Source organism: Miniopterus natalensis, chromosome 11 (genome assembly GCF_054644295.1).
Source record: "Miniopterus natalensis isolate mMinNat1 chromosome 11, mMinNat1.hap1, whole genome shotgun sequence".
Lineage (NCBI taxonomy): Eukaryota > Metazoa > Chordata > Mammalia > Chiroptera > Miniopteridae > Miniopterus > Miniopterus natalensis.
Window position 1 is genome coordinate 36,737,837 of NC_142091.1, and position 18,079 is coordinate 36,755,915.

At 53.4% G+C, this 18,079-nt stretch overlaps 1 protein-coding gene across 1 annotated transcript in view; it reads right to left on the bottom strand.

The window, feature by feature from the left end:
- The window catches only part of CAPN5 (calpain 5), a 51,539-nt gene extending 33,942 nt beyond the window's left edge, over positions 1-17,597 (bottom strand). Inside the window, exons 1-2 of the mRNA XM_087821644.1 lie at positions 17,531-17,597; positions 819-1,062 (exon numbers count right to left, since the gene is read on the bottom strand). Coding sequence (XP_087677770.1) covers positions 819-983 — 165 coding nt within the window. The 5' untranslated portion in view covers positions 984-1,062; positions 17,531-17,597. The remainder of the gene's footprint in view (positions 1-818; positions 1,063-17,530) is intronic.
- Between the last annotated feature and the right edge of the window lie 482 nt (positions 17,598-18,079).

Genomic DNA, 18,079 nt, shown 5'->3' on the forward strand with positions numbered 1-18,079 from the left:
GGCAAACGCTTTCTCTGACTATTGGACAGTGGGAGTCTCCTCCTGGCCCCAAGCACTGGGGTACAGCTCAGTCTCCTGCACTAAAGTCCCTTCTGTGTGACCAACTCTCACAGTGTCACCTGGGGCAGTGACTCCAGCAGCCTCCACACATCACCTAGGCCCCCATGAGGCCAAACACTTCCATTAAACATGTTCTAGCCTCAGCGGCCAAGGCCAGGACATGGGGAACAGCCAGCCAGATGCTACATAATTCGCCATCCTCAAGAGTGACAGTAATAGCTGTCCGTAGTGGGTGCCAGGCTCTGAGCCAAGCTCCCAGGCATCATCTCTTTTACAACCTGATGAGGCACTATTATTTTTTACTACTATTATTATTATTGATTAATCATCATAATACTTTTCATTTACAGCAAACGACTATGTCACAGTCACTATGAATCTAATCAGCAAACTCCTTGCACTTGACTGTCACTAAATGGGACTTAAATGTCGCTTATGCTTGAATTTCACTAAAAAAGATCACATCCACATCCCCTCATTTTTATCCCAAAAACGACGCTGGGAGGGTGACAGGGCAGAGGGCCCAGTTTTCCCTATGAGGAAGCAGAGGCCCGGGGCAGGGTGAATCCTGGGCAGTGGGGATTAAGGCCCATTCTCCTGGATCCCCTCCCCTTCAACCAGATCAAATCCCACAGCAGGAGGGCCCTGCATCAGCCACTTAGGGCCTTGGAGGGCCCCTCCCACCACCCCACTGTCCCCTGCAGACTGGGTGGGTCTGGGCCTGCTCGCCTGAGCTCCAGTTCAGACCAGGCACTGACCTTGGGCCGCTTCCACCTGACAGTGGGCCCCGGGGTGCCCTTGTAGTACAGCGAGTCGTCGGTGGCTGGGAAGCTGGGGTCCTCAAAGAGCACCTTCCTGCGCAGACATTTCCGCTTCAGGGCTGAATAGTTCTGGTCTTTGTAGGGCTTCACGCAGGAGAACATGGTAGCTGCTGCCCGGAGAGGGGAGGCCAAGACAAGCCAGCAGAGGGCTGCGTGGGTGTGTGGGCGAGCCCAGGGTTACCTGCGAGGACAGAAGGCAAGAAGATCATTACTTTCTGAGGACCAGAGGCCCTGAGTCAGGTGGTCCCCACCTGCCCCCTCCCTGCAGCCCTGTGAAGTAAGCATCCTCATTCCCATTGGCTGGGAATGAAGGCTCAGAGAAGGCGAGAGACCTGCTCAGGGTCACACAGCTGGTACACACGGAGCAGGAATAGGAGCTGACTGGCCTGACTCCATAGCCTGAATTCTCTCATTTCTGATGCTTGGAGGTGACGCCAGGCCAGCAGGCCAAGGGCACAACCACATGGTGCTCCGGGCTGCCAGGCCGCATCCACTCCTGACTTTCTTTGTTTCATCAGCCTTCCCTAAACCTCTCTGGCTGGTGTCACGCCCACAGGAAAGCAGCGGCATTGTCTCCAAGTCTCTCTCCTCTGGACACTCATCCTTTAGTCTAGAGCAGCACAATTGTGCCCCGTGTGGAAAAACCTTGATCCAGGCCCCCTCCAGCCATCATTCACATTCATTCCCTCTTGTCCCCTCCCTCCAGGACTTCTAGAATAAATGTCTCCAGTTCTGTAGGCACAGTCTCATTGCTCCTTCATCCCAATGACCTAATTCCCCTGAAGACCCCCATCCCCATCACGTGGTCTCCCAATCCCCAAAGTCAGACTTTCTCAGGACAGCTTCCCAGACCACCATGTCTCACACTCCTGAACAGCTTCTCCTGGACTTCAGAGACCCCTGGAGCTGATTCTGACCCCTGCCCCAACTCCAACCTTCCCTCTTCCACAAGAGACCCCAGCGGTCTCTCTGCTCACTCTCACCCGCCAGCTAATGATCCCTGTGTTCAGCCTGGACCCCTCTTGTGGGACCCTGACTGGCCCACTCCCTATAAGAACCAAGGGCCCCTTACGGGTACTAATCCGAAACCCAACTCCTCAACTCCCCCTACACATCCCCCAGACTCCTCAGCCCAGGGATCAGGACCACAAGCACCGATGAGACCAGAAGCCCCAGAAGGCAGAGTGTACTTGGTCTGGTCTCCATGCGCACACAGCTGCTGGCTCAGACCCTGGCACAGGAGGTGGGTGCACACATCACCCTCCCTTCTGCCCCCATGCTTCCAGGTGCCCTGAACCTTGTAGCCATATGTTAACCAAACACAAGGGACACGAACTGGACTGACTTGGCAAGACGTCTCTGGGAGAGGAGGGCAGGGTGAGGAGCGGTAGCCAGCGGGGCCTGACACATCAGACACCCTGACAGATGCTCGGACAGCCAGGCACACGACTGACATCCCCATGTATGTCCCGTATCTCAGGCTCCATCTGGGCTGCTGGCAGAGCTCCACACTCCCCTAGTCCAGGCTATACAGCCCTCCAGGCTATATAGCAGCAGCTGGCAATGCTGGGAAGATTTGCTCGGGGGGGGGGGGGGGGGGGGGGGGGGGAGACAGAAGGGATCTAGGGGTAGGAGAGGTGAAAGCTCAGCTGGGGCCTGGGAGAACCTGGGCCACATCTGGCCTGAACCTGCCCAGGGCAACACTGCAACCCCACCAAGGCACAGCTTCCAACGTCCCCACGCAGCTGAGGGAAACCAAGGCAAGGCAGGTTGGCTTTGGGGCCAAACACAAATTTGAGAGCAAGACTGATGTGGGTGCCAGTCCCAGTTGTACTACTCAGTGGCTTTAAACAAGTCACTGAATCTTTCTGAGTCCCCATTTTACTATCTCCACAATGGGAACAATAATTGCTTCAATAATTGGAAGATATTATAATTAACCAAAGGCCAAGGAGACCGAGCAGTGAGCCAGAGGGAGGAAGAACGAGGAGAGAAGTAGACAAGCCGTCTCTCATTTCCGAGAGAGCGTCCATTCCTCTGGCACCTCCCATGTGTAAACCGTCTGGCTAGAGGTTTATGTGTAGTGTTTGCAAATAGTGCTGGGTAGGACTTGCATTGTTGCCATTTTTCAGACGAGAATTGAGGCGCAGTGAGGGGAGGTGACTTGCTCATGTTCCCTGGCAGAGTCTGACTCAGAGCCATATCCTCTGACTTTGGTGCCTCCACCTTGGCCTGGTGACCCCACAGGGCAGGAGGAAGAGCTGAGTGCCAGGCAGGGCAGGCCTCACCTCACACACACCCTGGCCGAGCCAGCCTCCCAGGAAAGGAAAAAGGGGGTCCACAGGGAAGGGAGAAGCAGGAAGGAAAGGAGGTGAGAATGGGCAGTGAGTGTGGAACACGACGGACAGCAGGGAGAACAGGGAGGGCCATCGTCCCTGACTGCCTGCTGAGGGCTGAGAGCTGGCACTGAACCCACCAGCCACTTCACTGTCTGCCCCCACATCCTACTGGGCTGCCTTGCTTCACTGCTGTGAATGACCTCAGGCCGGGACTTAACCTCTCTGGCCATTCCTCTGCCTAGGAAGGCCAATAACCCTGGCCCCTCCCACCCTTTGAGCCTGGGGAGCCAGCCCCTGGGCTTCTGGCACAGGACCATCCAGGAGTCATTAGTTCCATGGCTTCCAATTTCTACAGGAAGCAATTTAAGGTGCAAGAATTACATCAAAGAAACTGAAAGCAGAAGCCCAGAAATCAGTTCTAGCAATTCCAGTGTTGAGAGCCCAAAGGGCCCAGGGAGGGGGAGCGAGCTGGCTGAGGTCACACAGCCAGGCTGCTGGAGAATGAGGGCTCTGGCAGCCCTCCAGGCTATACAGCAGCCGGCAATGCTGGGAAGGTTTGCTCCTGGGGGGGGGGGGGGGCAGAAGGGATCTAGGGGTAGGAGAGATGAAAGCTCAGCTGGGGCCTGGGAGAACCTGGGCCACACCTGGCTGGCTAAAGGTCTGACCTAGTTCAGCCATGTCCCTGCCTCGCTCACCCCTGCCAGCCAGGCTGACCCTGGCAGACTTATGCCAGTCTCTTCTGGCCCCGGGCTTTGCACAGGCTGCACCTCATGCTGACTACCCTCCTGCACCTTCCATTTGCCCCAGGGTCATTTCCCACTCCATCCACTGAGCCAACACCCCCTTGGGTCACAGAGTCACCAGCCTCTGAACTTTGCTCTCTCCCTGCAGTTCCAGGCATGAGCACAGACGGCCACAGATAAACCCGGAGTCAGGAAAGCCAGGCCTCCTCTGCCTGGACCTGAGCGAGGGGCCGGAGCACTACCTGTCTTCTCAACCGTTTTACTGTGTGTGTGAGCCGTGCACTAACAGGACAGTCGGAGCTTCCCAGCGGCCCTTCATCCTGCCCTCATCCCTCTGCCCCTGCCAATGTCACCGACCCCCTGCCATTCTCCACCTTGGGCCCAAGTTCCAGTGCTGCGAGCTCCTTCCAGCTCCCGAAAGCTGTTTACTCAGGTTCCTGCCACACGTGCATATTGGGAGAGCCCCTGGTCCCCTTAAAGGCTCAGCCCAAGGACCTCCCACCTGCCCCGGACATTGCTTCTCCTCTCCACCATCCTGGAAGCCTTGTGACAAGGCTCATTACGTTGTACCCCATCTTTGGGAGACTTGTCCGTCTCCCCAGTCCAGCCTACAAGCCTCCAGGGCAGGGCCCCTGTCCAGCTCCTCTCTGTATCCCAAGTCCAACATCAGCGGGGCATATTTAGTAAATTTGTGTTGAATGAACCAACACAGGGCATACGGGAGGAATTCCTTTAAGGATGGGAAAAACAGGCTTACAGAGTGGCAGGGACTCCCGGGGGGATCAGCTTTCCCTATCAGAGAAGCACCAGCTCTCAGGTCTCCAAAGACCAGGCCTCTCCCTCCCTCCCTCCCCCTCCTGACGGCTGGGTGCTCTGGGCTGCAGCTCTGCCTTTCTCCAGCTCCTGATGGAGACTGGGCTTTAGTTCCCCAGTGTCCCTATAAGCTGAGTGATCCAGGACAGGCCACGTGGCCTCTCTGGTCCGCACCATCCTTGTCTGGAAGGAAGAGATAATACACCAGGGCCTCTGGAAGGATCAAATGAGACACCGCCACAAGGAGTAGCATTTTGTACACTTTTATGCACTGTGCCCGGGGGATGTCAGTATCAATGTCTGGGGACATCTACAAAGTTTCCAGACTTTGTAGGCCAGGAGGGTTATAAAAATTCAGGGTTTCAGACCACAACGAACTTCAGGAACACAAGGTAAAATGAAAACTGCCATTCTAGAGGTTCCAGCAAGAGCGACACAGAAGCCTGGCCCCAGGAGTCAGATGTCCTTTGGGAGAGATGTCCCTTTCCAGGCAGAGGAAACAACTCACAAAAAGTCTCACGCAGGAAAGCACAAAGCTATGCCGACCTGCCTGGCTCAGCAGGGCCCTGGGGACCGAGCGCGGGGAACTGAGATGGATTAGGAGGGCTTGCCAGGGAACTCAGAGGACCCAGTCTTCCAGCCGGTCAGTGAGACCCGAGTTCAAGTCCCAGCTGCACCATGTAGAGCTGGGGCAAGTCACTAACCCCTCTGAGCTGCTATCAGCCCCACCCGGTTCCAGCTCCTAAAGTGGCCAGGTAAGAAAGTGGCATCTGCTACAGGCCTGCCTTACAGGAGTGACCCTGTCCCTTGTTCTTCCCACGCGTCATGTGAAGAGGAAATGTTCATGCATTGAGGGTGCGTACAAAGTCCACAGAACATAGCGTCGTTCGCTGCTACCTCGCAGCACACACAGCTAGTTCGCCTGCAGTAAATGGATCATCCGACTGTGTTTTATTACTGGAGGATGCTTCTGATCATTCTTTCGGAGAATATTTGTAAAATTTATTGAACTCCCTATTTGTCTTTAGGTTAAAATTTTAAAAGGATTGTGGATCATGCAAGGCAGTTTGCTTGACAGCATCCGACCTGCAGACTCAAAAATAGTTGAATTCTTAGATATATATGGTTTATGATAAAGGATATAGACATATCAATGAATACTTAACTGTCTTAACTTTTTATTACATAGGGTTTTTTTTTAAGTTTCAAGCTTCATGTGTTCATATAAATTTTAATTTAATATCAAAGAGCCCAAAATTAAATTTTTAGATTTAGCCCTTATGTGTAAAATTGATATTCCACACTAAAGAGTTTTAATGATGATCCTGAAGAATCTGATACTTGTAATGTTAAGAATTGAAAATAAAGTAGATGATCCTTTGCTGAATTATGCATTCTTTTACCAGTCTCTCTTTTTTTTTAAATCCTCACCCAAGGATATTTTTCCCATTGCTTTTCAGAGAGAGTGGAAGTAAGAGAGAGAGAGAGAGAAACCGGCTAGGGCTACCAGTCTCTTTTAATACAGCCTTTAAAACAGGAATTCTCAAGAAATATTGCTGTTGTTGTTTTGAGGATAATATTTCTAAATCTCATTCAGGAAGAGAGTATTATAAAGAAGATCTGAAGTTCACACCAAAGCTCAAGAAAACGCTCATTGGAAATGCTGATTAATTATACTCACGGAGGGCCCAGCATTTAAGAAAATGCTAAGATTAGTTAAATGAATAAGAAGCCAGTAAGAGAAAGATGGGGAAGCCCAGGTGACCAGGCTTCTAGTAAGAAGGAAAGAAACAAAAGAATAGCAGCCAAGGAAAACAGAAAGCTGTAGCAAAGTGTCACAGAAAAAGCCAGCTGGAGAGGCCAGAGTGCAGACAGAGGCTGTGTTGGGAGAACCGAAGGGGATACTGAACATTGTCATAAGGAGTGGAAAGCAATCAGAGAAAGCAACGTATAGGCCTTGTCAACATGCAGATTTCAAAATACCCTTCAAGAGAATCTAAAGAATGCGGTGCATAAGGCATGTTTTATTTGCCCTTTCAGAGGAAATCAATATCTATGCAAATCTTTAAAAATGAAATGAAGGCTCCTAGTGACTCAGAACTGGTGCCTCATCTGCTGTATTCTAGATGGTAAGCTCTCTGGGGCCTTATGTCTGTCTTACTCTTCCTAGACTGGGAAATGCAGTGGGCTTTCAATAAACACTTGCTGAATTATTTATGAGTGAAGTATCTCTAAGACCAATTTTTATCTAAGCATGTTTCAGTAACTTTCCTATCACAGGCCCTAGGTTCAGCAGGGAGAAAAAGTATATGGAGAGGCCACAAAATCATCATCTGAAGGATGACACTGGTAGTTAAGTTTAAGAAATTAACCAGATATTGTACACATATTTGATAAATGAAGAGAATTCTAAATCGTAAAAGGAAAAAAATCTTTCCTGCGGTAGGACGGTGTACTTCTGATGTTTGTGGACGTTTTTATTTTTATAAACAAAATTTGATGCTCAAAGACCCCCGTAACAATACTAAGTCTTGCCCTGGCTGGTTTAGCTCAATGGCTAGAGAGTTGGCCAAAGGTTCTCGGGTTCGATTTTCGGTCAAGGGCATGGGTTGCAGGTTCTATTCCCGGCCCCAATCAGGGCATGTGGGGGAGGCAACCAACCAATGTGTCTCTCTTACATCGATGTTTCTCTCTCTCCCCTCCTCCCTCACTTTCACTCTCTCTAAAAATCAACAGAAAAAATATCCTCAGGTGAGGATTAAAAAATATATATATTAATATATATATTAAGCTTCAATTAACCAGAAATTTATGGATAACCATTCCCTGAATTTTTGTTTAACTCAGTTTCCCCTCTATTCTGTTTCTAGCATGCGATCTGCCTGCTGTGTTAAAGAAACAAGTTTAATCTCCTGTCCCATGAAGTAATTTGTTTAATATTTTAACTAATAAAAAAATATTATTTTAATATTTGCTTTTGAAATTTTTATTGTAGTTACATTCTTAAAAACATTTTCTTAAAGAATTAGACATTGTGTTATTAAATAAATAGGATCTGTAATTTCTTTGTGAAGAATGTTTTGGAGTATTTAGTTTAAATGACCTCTGGCACATAATATCTTAAGAAAACACGTTTTGTTATACCATATAGCATATTTTTTACTCTTATTTTATTATTAAAATTTTTAATCAGCACACGCACACACAAATCTGTGGCTTGTTAGCTGGATCCCAACTTCCAGGCTCGGTATCACACCAGGGCTTCCCACAGCAGGGCCCTGGGTTAATACTATTACCATTTTAGGGCCTACTCACATGTGGCAATAAACATGTCAGTTGGAAAGTTGTTCCCCGGGCCATCTCTCTCTCAAGGAGAACTCAGTGCGGTCCAGCAGGCCGTTAGTCCCTCACAGCCTTTGCCTGCCTACTCTAACAAGGGAGAAGTCGGCCTCAGGCTCAGAGCCGCGGCACCTGAAGGATTTGTCTATTTTTTTCCCTTGATTTTTAAGATTTTTCCAGTTACCCTGTAGTTATGGAGAGTAATTTTGACTTTCCATTTACAGTAGACACACAGTTTTCTTTAAGAAATAGGGAAAAAGGAAGTTGATTTTTAAAAAACTATTAAGTTCCTATTGGTGTAGGAAGGAACCTTAGCATTACAGCAAGTGTCAGAGGGCTGTGTGGCAGGGGCAAGTCACTTGACTTCTCTGAGCCTTGGGGCTCTCCTCTAAGAGGTGGGATAATGGAAACAGCACACAGATGGCCATGAGTAGCCAAGACCATTTGAAGAATAGCTGGAGGACTCACACTAACAGTTAACAAGACCTACCACCAAGCTCTGGTAACTGACACAGGGTGGGATTGGTGCAGGGTAGAGGAACAGACCAACGCAACAGAACAGAAAGCCCAGACAGAGGCCACAAGTAGACGGATGCCTGATTTATGACACAGACGGTCTTTTCAATGAATGGGGCTGGGTCAATTGGCTATCCGTATGGAAAAAGCTGCACCTTGACCCCTACCTACCACTATACACAAAAACAATTCCACATAGAATGCGAATCCAACTGAAAAGTAAAGCAATAAAGCTTTTTGAAGAAAAAAAAGAGAGAGCATGTTCAAATGGCGAATAAATGGAAAGAAAATGTGCCTGACTTCACTAATCATCAAGGAAATAAATGCACATTAAAAACACAATGAGCCCTGGCCGGGTGGCTCAGTGGGTTGGAGTGTCGTCCTGTACACCGAAAGGTTTCGGGGTCGATTCCTGGTCAGGGCTTGTACTGGAGGAAACCAATCAATGTTTCTCTCTCACATTGATGTTTCTCTCTCCCTCTCTCTCCCTTCTGTTCTCTAAAATAAATAAATAAATAAATAAACATATCCTTGGGTGAGGGTTAAAAAACAACAACATGAGATACCACGACATCCCTCACCTCTACTGGCTAAAGTGAGAGACACCACACACACACTCACACACACACACTCACACACACTCACACACACACACTCACACACACACTCACACACACTCCCAAGTAGATCTTCCACACTGGTGGTGAGTGTGCATTGGTGCAACCACTTTGCAGAATCGTTTGACCATATCTCCTAAAGCTGAACACACCGACTCTGTTAACCAGTGAGTCCACTCCTGAGTACATGCTGAACAGAAATGCATGCACGTGTTCACCAAAACCACGTACAAGAAGCTTATCACAGTGGTTTCGTTATAGCTGAAAATGAGAAACAACCCAATAGTGCGAGAGAAGAAAGGATAAATGCCCATTGTAATGGAATATTACACAGTAACGAAAATGAACAAACTATTGTATGAAACTCCATGGATGGATCCCACAAGCATAATATTAAACAAGAAAAGCAAAACGACGATTCCATTTACATAAAATCAAAAAGCAGGCATGCCCCATCTATGGTGAAGAGAAGGCAGGACAGTGGCCACCTTTGGGGGTAGTGACTAAAAGGGAACGAGAGGGCTTCTGGGTGCTGTGAACACTGCTCCTCGATCTGGGCGGTGGCTACCCGGGTGTGGTTACTGAGCTGCACACCTGTGATTTATGCACTGTTCCTTATGTTTCAATAAAACGTGTGTTTTTTTTTTAAAGCCAATGCAGTGTCCCTGGGCAGAAAAATTGGCTGAACCTGGGGACCCGATTTCACCAGTTCTAACAGCTCTAACCCTGCCAGGCTGGACACTACACACCCGGAGGGAAGGCGCCCGGGCTGGGTCAGAGCACAGGCCTGGCCTTGTCACACACAAGCTGTGTGACCTTCTGCAAGTCTCCATCTCTCAGAACACTGCAGCTTTCACACTTGGAGCGCTCAAGTCCAAGAGAGGGTCCCACAAGGTGAAGGGGGCAGCCCCTCGCCCTAACCAGGCGCACACCTACTTCCAAGGTTCCCTCTGCATCTGAGAGAGGGTGCCAGCCAGCCAGGGCCTGTCCTCAGGAGACAGTCTCAGCCCTGAGGGGAAATGAGCTGAGGCAGAATGGAGGTGGGGTGGGAAGGTACACAGGACCCCAGTCAGAGGTCCTGGGGTGTCAGGAGCAAGAATCGGGCCTCGCCTGAGGTGAGGGAGAGCTGGGGAAGCGTTCTGAGCAGGGCAGGGACTTGAGATCCATCCGCTGCCATGTGGAGAATGCATCAGGAAAGGAAGAGACTAGAGCAGAAAGGCCAGAAGGCCGTGGAGCTGGGCTGGCAGCCTCACGTGTGAACGGTGAGCACACACGGTCTAGAGCTGTGCGGGTGGGAGACTCAACTCTATCTGTGGCCAGCGGTTGTGTGGGTGAAAGGGAGAAGGGAGGAAGGCCTGCTGGGGTTCCTCCTCTGTATCCCAGTTCCCCATACCCATGGCGGGTGCCAGTGTACAGCACGGGACCAGCAGAGTGGGTACCATCCAGGGGGAGCGGAGGCGCCAATGACGTCCACACCCAAAGCCTGGCAATACACTCCTCTCCCGCTGCACCCCGCTCCAGGGAACAGCCAGCCAGGACGGGGAGGGCTGAATAGCTGTCTTATAATTCAGGGGGCACAGTCAATGAACATGCACATCTTCACTGACACCCATTCGGGGCTGGTCCAGAGCTGACAAGATGGGGGTCAGGTCTAAGGCAAGAACTAAACCAGAGACTCAGCGGTCAGTGCTCGTAGGAGGAAGGCAAGTGGCCGGCAGGGTTCCAGCGGCGGGAAGAGCGGTGGTGGCTCTTCAAGATGGGTCACAGGGGAGAGCAGGCAGGGTAAAGGCAGAGCAACAGCCAGGAAGCCAGGGCTCGGAGCTCGGAGTGGGGAAAGCTGGCAGGACCAGCTCGGCAGGAGGCAGCGACCAGAGAGGGGTGGAGGGCGAGACAAAGGGTCAGATGCTATGAAAGAGGCTGAGGCAGTGAGCCAGGCAGGGAGGCCAGATGCCAGGGGTGGCAGGGGTGGGGGCCTGCCAAGGGCAGAGCCTCAGAGTTTGGTGACTTCCTGGTTATTTGGGCGTTTTTGCTTTTGGCATTGTATTCATTCCCTTTTAGCCCATCCTCCTCTTGCCCCAAAGCTACCGTTTCAATAACATGCTTAATGAGCATCTCTGTTCCAGGGTGGGTGTATTTGGGCCTCCCAGGACCCCACCTCCCCCACTTACTGTGTACCGACAAAGATTGGCAGGGTGAGAGAGGAGAACTTGGAGGGAGAGCTGGGTTGGGTCCCCGGGATCTGGGTTCCAGGGTCCCAACTTTGCCAGCAGAACCAGGGGCCAGGCCCAGTGAGTCAGTCCAGCCAACGCCAGGCAGGCTGGCACCGAGGCTGGGAAATCCTGTCTTTCTTCTACACTCCCCTCTCCTTATCGTTTCTGTCTGTGTCCAATTCATTCTCCACCCAGCTGCAGTAATCTTTCTAGCACATACACCAGGCAAGCAGCTCCCCTGCTAGGAGACACAAAGGGCCTGGAGGGCAGGGCCAGGGGGTTGGGGTGCAGGGTCTGTCACTGGTCCTGGGGGCAGTGGTCCTGAGGCACTCACTGATGTCCCCCTGGCAGCATTTTGAGGGAAAAATCCAGCCTCCAGGTCAGCTTGCTGTGTGGCCAGGCTGAGTCCTGAGGTCTCCGCCCCACAGCTGTTCTTCATTGGCATTTGGGTCCTACCCCAGAGTGTTGGGGGGGGGGTGCGGAGTAAGAGGGGGTGTACCTGGAGACAAACCTCCAAAAGCACGCTCCAGTGAAGGCAGGAAAAAGCGGAGAACTTAGCCGTGTTCCTGGAGGCTGGGGTTTCCCTGGGCAGGGGGCAGCTAAAGCTCAGCTTCAAGTGGGGCGAGCAGCCCAGCTGGTGTGAGCACTGAAAGTCCTGTGTCACAGAAACCCGGGGCTGTGATCATCCTGCCGCAGGGCTCCCAGCCCATCACCACAGCCCGCTGAGGTGCTGAGGGAGGGGCAGGTGCAGCTGAGAGCCTCCAGCAGGGGCTGTTCTCAGTCCTATGGGTAGTGTGGGAGGATGGAGCTTCAGGTGACAGGTGTTGCTACTCCCCACAGGGAAAATAAGCTGACAAAATGAGACTTGATCAGGTCACTGAAGCCATCTCTGCTCCATTGTGCTGTGTGACCCCAGGCAACCTCCTACCTTCTCTGGCCTGTAGGTTCTCACCATGGAATGGTGGGTAAGGGGACACTTCTTGCTCTTTTCCAATCTGCAGGGTTTGTCACCAGGATGGCCTCTTTTCCTGCTTCTGGCATGGGCAGTCTCTGCCCCTGGCACCACCTGCTTCTAAGTCTCAAGTTTGGAAACCTAGCGAAAGGGTGCCCATTTCTCAGACTGGGGATTGCTTCTTAGGTCAAGCCCCTGCACCACCTCAGAAAGAAGCTGTACTGTTCTCATTGCACAGATGAAGTCCAGAGGCTCAGAGAGGAAAAGGGGGCATTAAGGGCAGAGCCAGGACCTATTTCATGTTAAACCTCTGCTCTGCCTGGCCCATCACTCAAGCAAAGACAGTGATGTGTTCACCAGCTCCCGAGAGTCCTGTTCCTTCACTCATGCCTGCTCTGGGCCCGGACAAGGGGGGCAGCGAGGGGTCAGACAGGGCTCTGCCCTGGAGGTCAGCCTGGCAGAAGGGAGAGAGCCATCTCCGTGCCAGGTTGAGAGATCTGCTCTCAAAGGGGAGTGATTCATTCAGGTGAGGCAGGAGAGGCTGCACAGAGGAGATGGCACCTAAGCAGGATCTCAAAGTGTGTACTGCAGTTTCAGGAGATGAAAGTGGAAGGTTTGGAGAAGAACAGAATATTCTCGGAGGAAGAAACCATTTCAGCAAGGCTGGGGAGCAGGGGGCAGGGGACAGAGAAGGAAGAAGGGCCTAGCACAGAAACACTGCCATGGCCGGGTTAGGGCAGCCCCGAGAGCCCGGCTGAGGACATGGGAGTGTGCGGGGGTATGAACTGGGCTACTGGGCGGTTCATAAGAAGGTGGGATGGAGAGGAGGTCAGGATGCAGGCAGAGAGACTGGGCTGTAAAAATGGCCCCTGAGAGAGAAGCAGGGCTCCACATGGCATGGCCTTGGTAGTGGAGGTGTAACGGAGGCCCCCACTGGGGCTCTTTGAAAGTTGGGCTGGGGGTTCTTCCTCGGAGGTTCCAGGAGGCTCACTACCTGCTAGGATGGCAGCCATGTCTCCGAGAAACGGTGTACTGGCAGAGCTTCCAGGCTCTGGGCCCTGCTCTGCGTCATGTCTTCTTCCTGCCCATGGTGGCCTTGAATGCCAATGCCTCCTCCCCGTGCATGCCCAGGCAGATGATGAAGATGTCCCATCCACATCCTCCCCCTCAGATGGGGACACTGAGGCCCAGGATGAGGCAAAACAGTAACCTTTATGCATCAGATTTCTCATCTGTAAAATCAAGGTCTTGTCCCCTCTACTTGCCCAGCCTGCCCCCCTTGCTCCCCTCACATGCATCCATCCAGGCAGAACTCAGCTTCCATCAGCCTTCAATCTACAGAATGGGGCTCCTGGCCAGCCAGCCCTCACAGGGGGATGGTGGGGCTCAAGCGATCTCCCCTGCACAGCACTGGGTTTATTGAATGAACGTCTGAAATGAGCTGCGCTCCACTCTCAAAGGCCTAACATACTGTCAAATATAAGATTGGGTCTGGTCATTGGGGCAGCCCATGGGCACATTCCTCTCTTCCAAATATCCCTGAGCTCTGGCTACCATGGTCTCAGGCTGGGCTCTGTAGCCAGGGGTGCAGCAGGCCCAGGCCCTGCCCACACAGCTCCCAGGCTGGGGGACACAGACACTGAGAGTGGCCTCATGGGGGAAGAAGCCAGCAGCTGTGGGCCCCTAGGAAGGGGTCCCTGAGGAAGGAGCTTGCAATGACACTGCAGTTGGTTCCTGTGGGAGGCAGAATAACAGTCCCCAAAGATATTAACATCCTAATCCCTGGAACAGTGAATGTTACCTTATATGGCAAAAGGGACTTTGCAGATGTCATTAAGGATTTTGGAGATGGTGAGCTAATCCTGGATTATCCAGGTGGGCCCTCAGTGTAGTCACAAGTGTTCTCATAAGAAGACTTGTGTTCTTGACTCCGCAAGAGGGAAGTAGAGGAAGTTGGGAAGACGAGGTCACAGGACTGCCAGCAGCCACCAGAAGCTGGAAGAGGCAAGGAACAGAGTCTCCCCCGGAGCCTCCAGAAGGAATCAGCCTGCAGACACCTTGATTTTAGCCCCATAAGACTCATTTTAGACTTCTGAGCTCCCAAACTGTAAGAGAATTAATGTGTGTGGCTTTAAACCACTCAGCCTGTGTTAATGTGTCAGCGCAGCACGAGAGAACCACGCTGTCTGCGAGGGAGCGCGGCGGGGCTGTGGCCTCACGCCTCTCTCCTGCTCAAGGCAGTGAGCGAGCGAGTGAGGACCAAGTTATTACACCTCGAATCGCTCCGTGTAAAACAAAGGCACCCCAAACTTCCATGTCTTAGTTGCTATTATAAGTAACAAACCAGTTGGGTCCGCCACCTCACCTGACTGGCAGAAGTTACACGGGAGGGTGGAGGGACATGACAACTGGGGCAGGGGCAGACAGAGCAGGCTAGCAGCTCTCTGCCTTTGGTCCCCCAGGCCTCAAGATCCCGTGGCCATCACTGGGCACACCCTGATACCCCGACAGTGATGGTCACCTGGGTACCAATGGTGAATTTGTCTGTTCTGGCCACCAGCCCCTCTTCCGGCAACTGACCACATGCCCCAATGTGCCAGAAAACCACAGGCCATGCCCACGGGCCACCACAGCCTCAGCCACCAGCACCCTTGCACCTCTTCCCCGGGAAAGTTAAGCCCAGAAACACATCCCTGAACAATTAGAATGGGAAACAGTAACTCGGGTCACTGCAATAAGCAAATGCTCACACTCCACAACTTCCCAGGTCTAAGCCTGAGGCTGGCTCCCTAAAACATCCTGGATTAAAACTCCAATGGGACTTGGTCCATTTTGCCCTTAGTGAGCAGGGAAAGGCAAGACCTGAGGCCAAAGGGAAATTGGCAGCTTGGCCTGAACTGAAGCAAGACAAGCCCAGGGTCTCACATCAAGCCAGGGAGGAGGAGAAGGGGGGGGGGCAAGGAGAGGCTGGAGGGACCACTGCCAGCCAAGGCATGTTTTGAGCAGGAAGGGTGAGGCATGAAGAAAAGAAGAGGTTTCTGGAGGGGTCTGAGGGGTAGGGGAGTGGGGAGGTGACTCTAAAGGCACTCACAACACTTGAGGAAATGGGGGCAGAGAAAGGCAGGGAGCCAGGTGAGCAGACCAGGTAGGCGGTGTCATGCAGAGAGGCTTCCCTGTGCCCACTGGGGGCCCTGGAGGGCTCCTGTGCAGGGACCAGAGCTTTAGGGCTGTCCTGAAAGCCCAAAGGAAAAGCAGAGGCTGAAGCAGCCAGAACAGCACTGGCCTGGGAGCAATGCCAGGATGCCACCCCAAAAGCCCGCAGCCTCTCACAACCACAGTGTGCAACCCCTACCTTGTCCACATCTCCCAGACCTACTCCACCCCCAGTGGTGGCCCCATCTCAATCAAACAGGGCTCCCCCATCCACCCCTCCCCAAGCTGGTGCCATGTGCAGTCCCTCAGCAACCCCAATTCACCCCAACCTCTGTCTTGGAACCCCTATCAGATTCCCACCAGTGGAGAGATGGAGAGGTGGGGAGCTAGGGAGCTCTAGCCTCCTCCTCACTGCCCTTCATAGCGACCCACTCACTATAGCAGCTAAAGATGACCTTTCTCAGATACACATTTGACTATTTAATGCCCTGCCCCACAGACTATCATTCAGTTACATTTCCAGGCCTTTACCCATCTGCTCCCTGGTCCTACAGGACCCTGCCCTCTTTTCTGCATGAACTTTTCATCCCTGGAGACCTAGCACTCATGTATCTGAAGTGAAATCTCCCCCAGCACACAGGCAGGGACTGGTCTTCCAGCCTTGGCTCCCAGAAAGGGATGTAACCCTAGGTAAGGGCTTATCTGTTGACCCATCTGCCTCACCAGTCAGTAGAGCTGCTCCTCAGGGCATAACCCTGCCTGAGCACCTTTGTCCTGGCACCCAGCTCCAGCCCAGCCTGAAGCAACAGCAGCTGGGTCCACCTTATCCCACTTGGTCCCTCAGCCAGGTAGAGCAGCCAGGCCTCCCACCACTACTCCAGGACTTTGGGCACTGGAGCAAGGACCAGGTGCAAAGACTCTGGTGAAGGTGGGGGTGTTAATTTTGCAGCTGAACACAGTGTTTCCCCAGGAGGCCTCACACTCAAAGCTAGGCTGAACTCCATCCTCAAATCCCTCTCTTCCAGGAAGTCTACTCACATTTCTCCATCCCTACTATCCCAGGAGTAGTTGCCCCTGGCACTTCTCTCTTCATGGCAGGTGCAGGGAGAAGATTCTGGCTTGAGAGCCAGGTGACCCAGGTTCAAATTCTGGCTCAGCACCTCTGAGAGTAGCTCACTTCACCCCTCTGTGCCCTCTCTCCTCATTCCAATGGGGTGAGGTGTGGAGGGGGAGGAATTCCACCACATGAAAGGAAACCTGGAGAGAACTTGGCACCTGCTAACCCTACTTCACCTCTGGACCACAGGTGGGTCTCTCCAGATCCCCAACTCGGAAAGGCCCATGGAGGATCAGAGAAGCCCAGGATCCACTCTCCCCCAGATCTCCCCGCCCCCTCCCCCCGCCCCTCACACCACACCCAAGCCCAGCAGCCCAAGAAAAAGGCCCCAGTTCAATAAATAGAGGAGGGTCAGGAAGAGGCCCCCTGTCCCAAGCCTGCCAGGACGGGGCATGGCAGGGAGGGAGGGTACCCAGGAGGGGCTGTGGAACTGATGGGTGGAGGGCTGGAAAGGGAAAAAGAAAGGGAAATTGTGAGGAAGAGATGACCAAACCCCCGGGGTTCAACCCCAGAGCCTCTGAACTAGGAAACTTGCTCCGGAAGTCCGGGAGGTGGGGGTTAGGTGGGGCCTGGGAGGCCCCCAGCTGTGGGGTGGAGGGTTGGGTGGGGACGAACCCCGGCCTCTCCCCCCGCCCCCCAAGTCGATCCTCCAGGCTCCCATCCCCCGGGGCTGAAAGCCAGCGCTCACCCTCTACCTCCGTGGGCGTGCAGTATGTGCACCCCCCCACACACCGATCGGGGCTCACGGGGCACGCACTGGCCAGCGCCGCACCCACCCACCCACACACACCCCAGAACACACAGGAACACGCGCGCTCGCACACGCCTCCCTCCGCGCAGCGCCTCCTACCTGCAGCGCCGCCGCTGGTCGCGCGGGGCTCAGATGCAGGCGCCGCGCGGGCGCTGGGGCCGAGGCTGGACGCGCCCCGGGCAGCGGCGTCCGGCTCCGGCCGGGGATCAGCTGGGGCTGGCCTGAGGCAGGGGCTCGAGCTGGGACTCCCCGCCTGCTGCCCACCCCGCCCTGCCCCACGGCCTCCGCCCATTTGGGGACAGAGGCGTGGTCTCCAGTGGGGCGGGAGGACCCGGGTTGCTGCGCATGCGAACTGGCTCCGCGCCGTGGGGCTAACCCGCCCTGAGCTGGCTGCGGAGTTCCGGCCGGGGCGTCGAAAGGGGTTCGGGGTGTGCGGCGCCGCCTAACCCCTCTGGGCTCGATCGGGTCCCCGTTCTTCTGTCCTCCCGTCCATCCTCGCTCTGTCTGCTGTGGGATACCCTTGGGAGCCCCCCAGGGCCGCGCCCGGGTCGGCAGGTGCCCGAGGATTTCGTGCCAGCCAGGCGGAAGGCATGGGCACGCATCTTGTACTGTGAGCTCGGCGAGGACCCGGCAGGGGCTGGGGAAAGA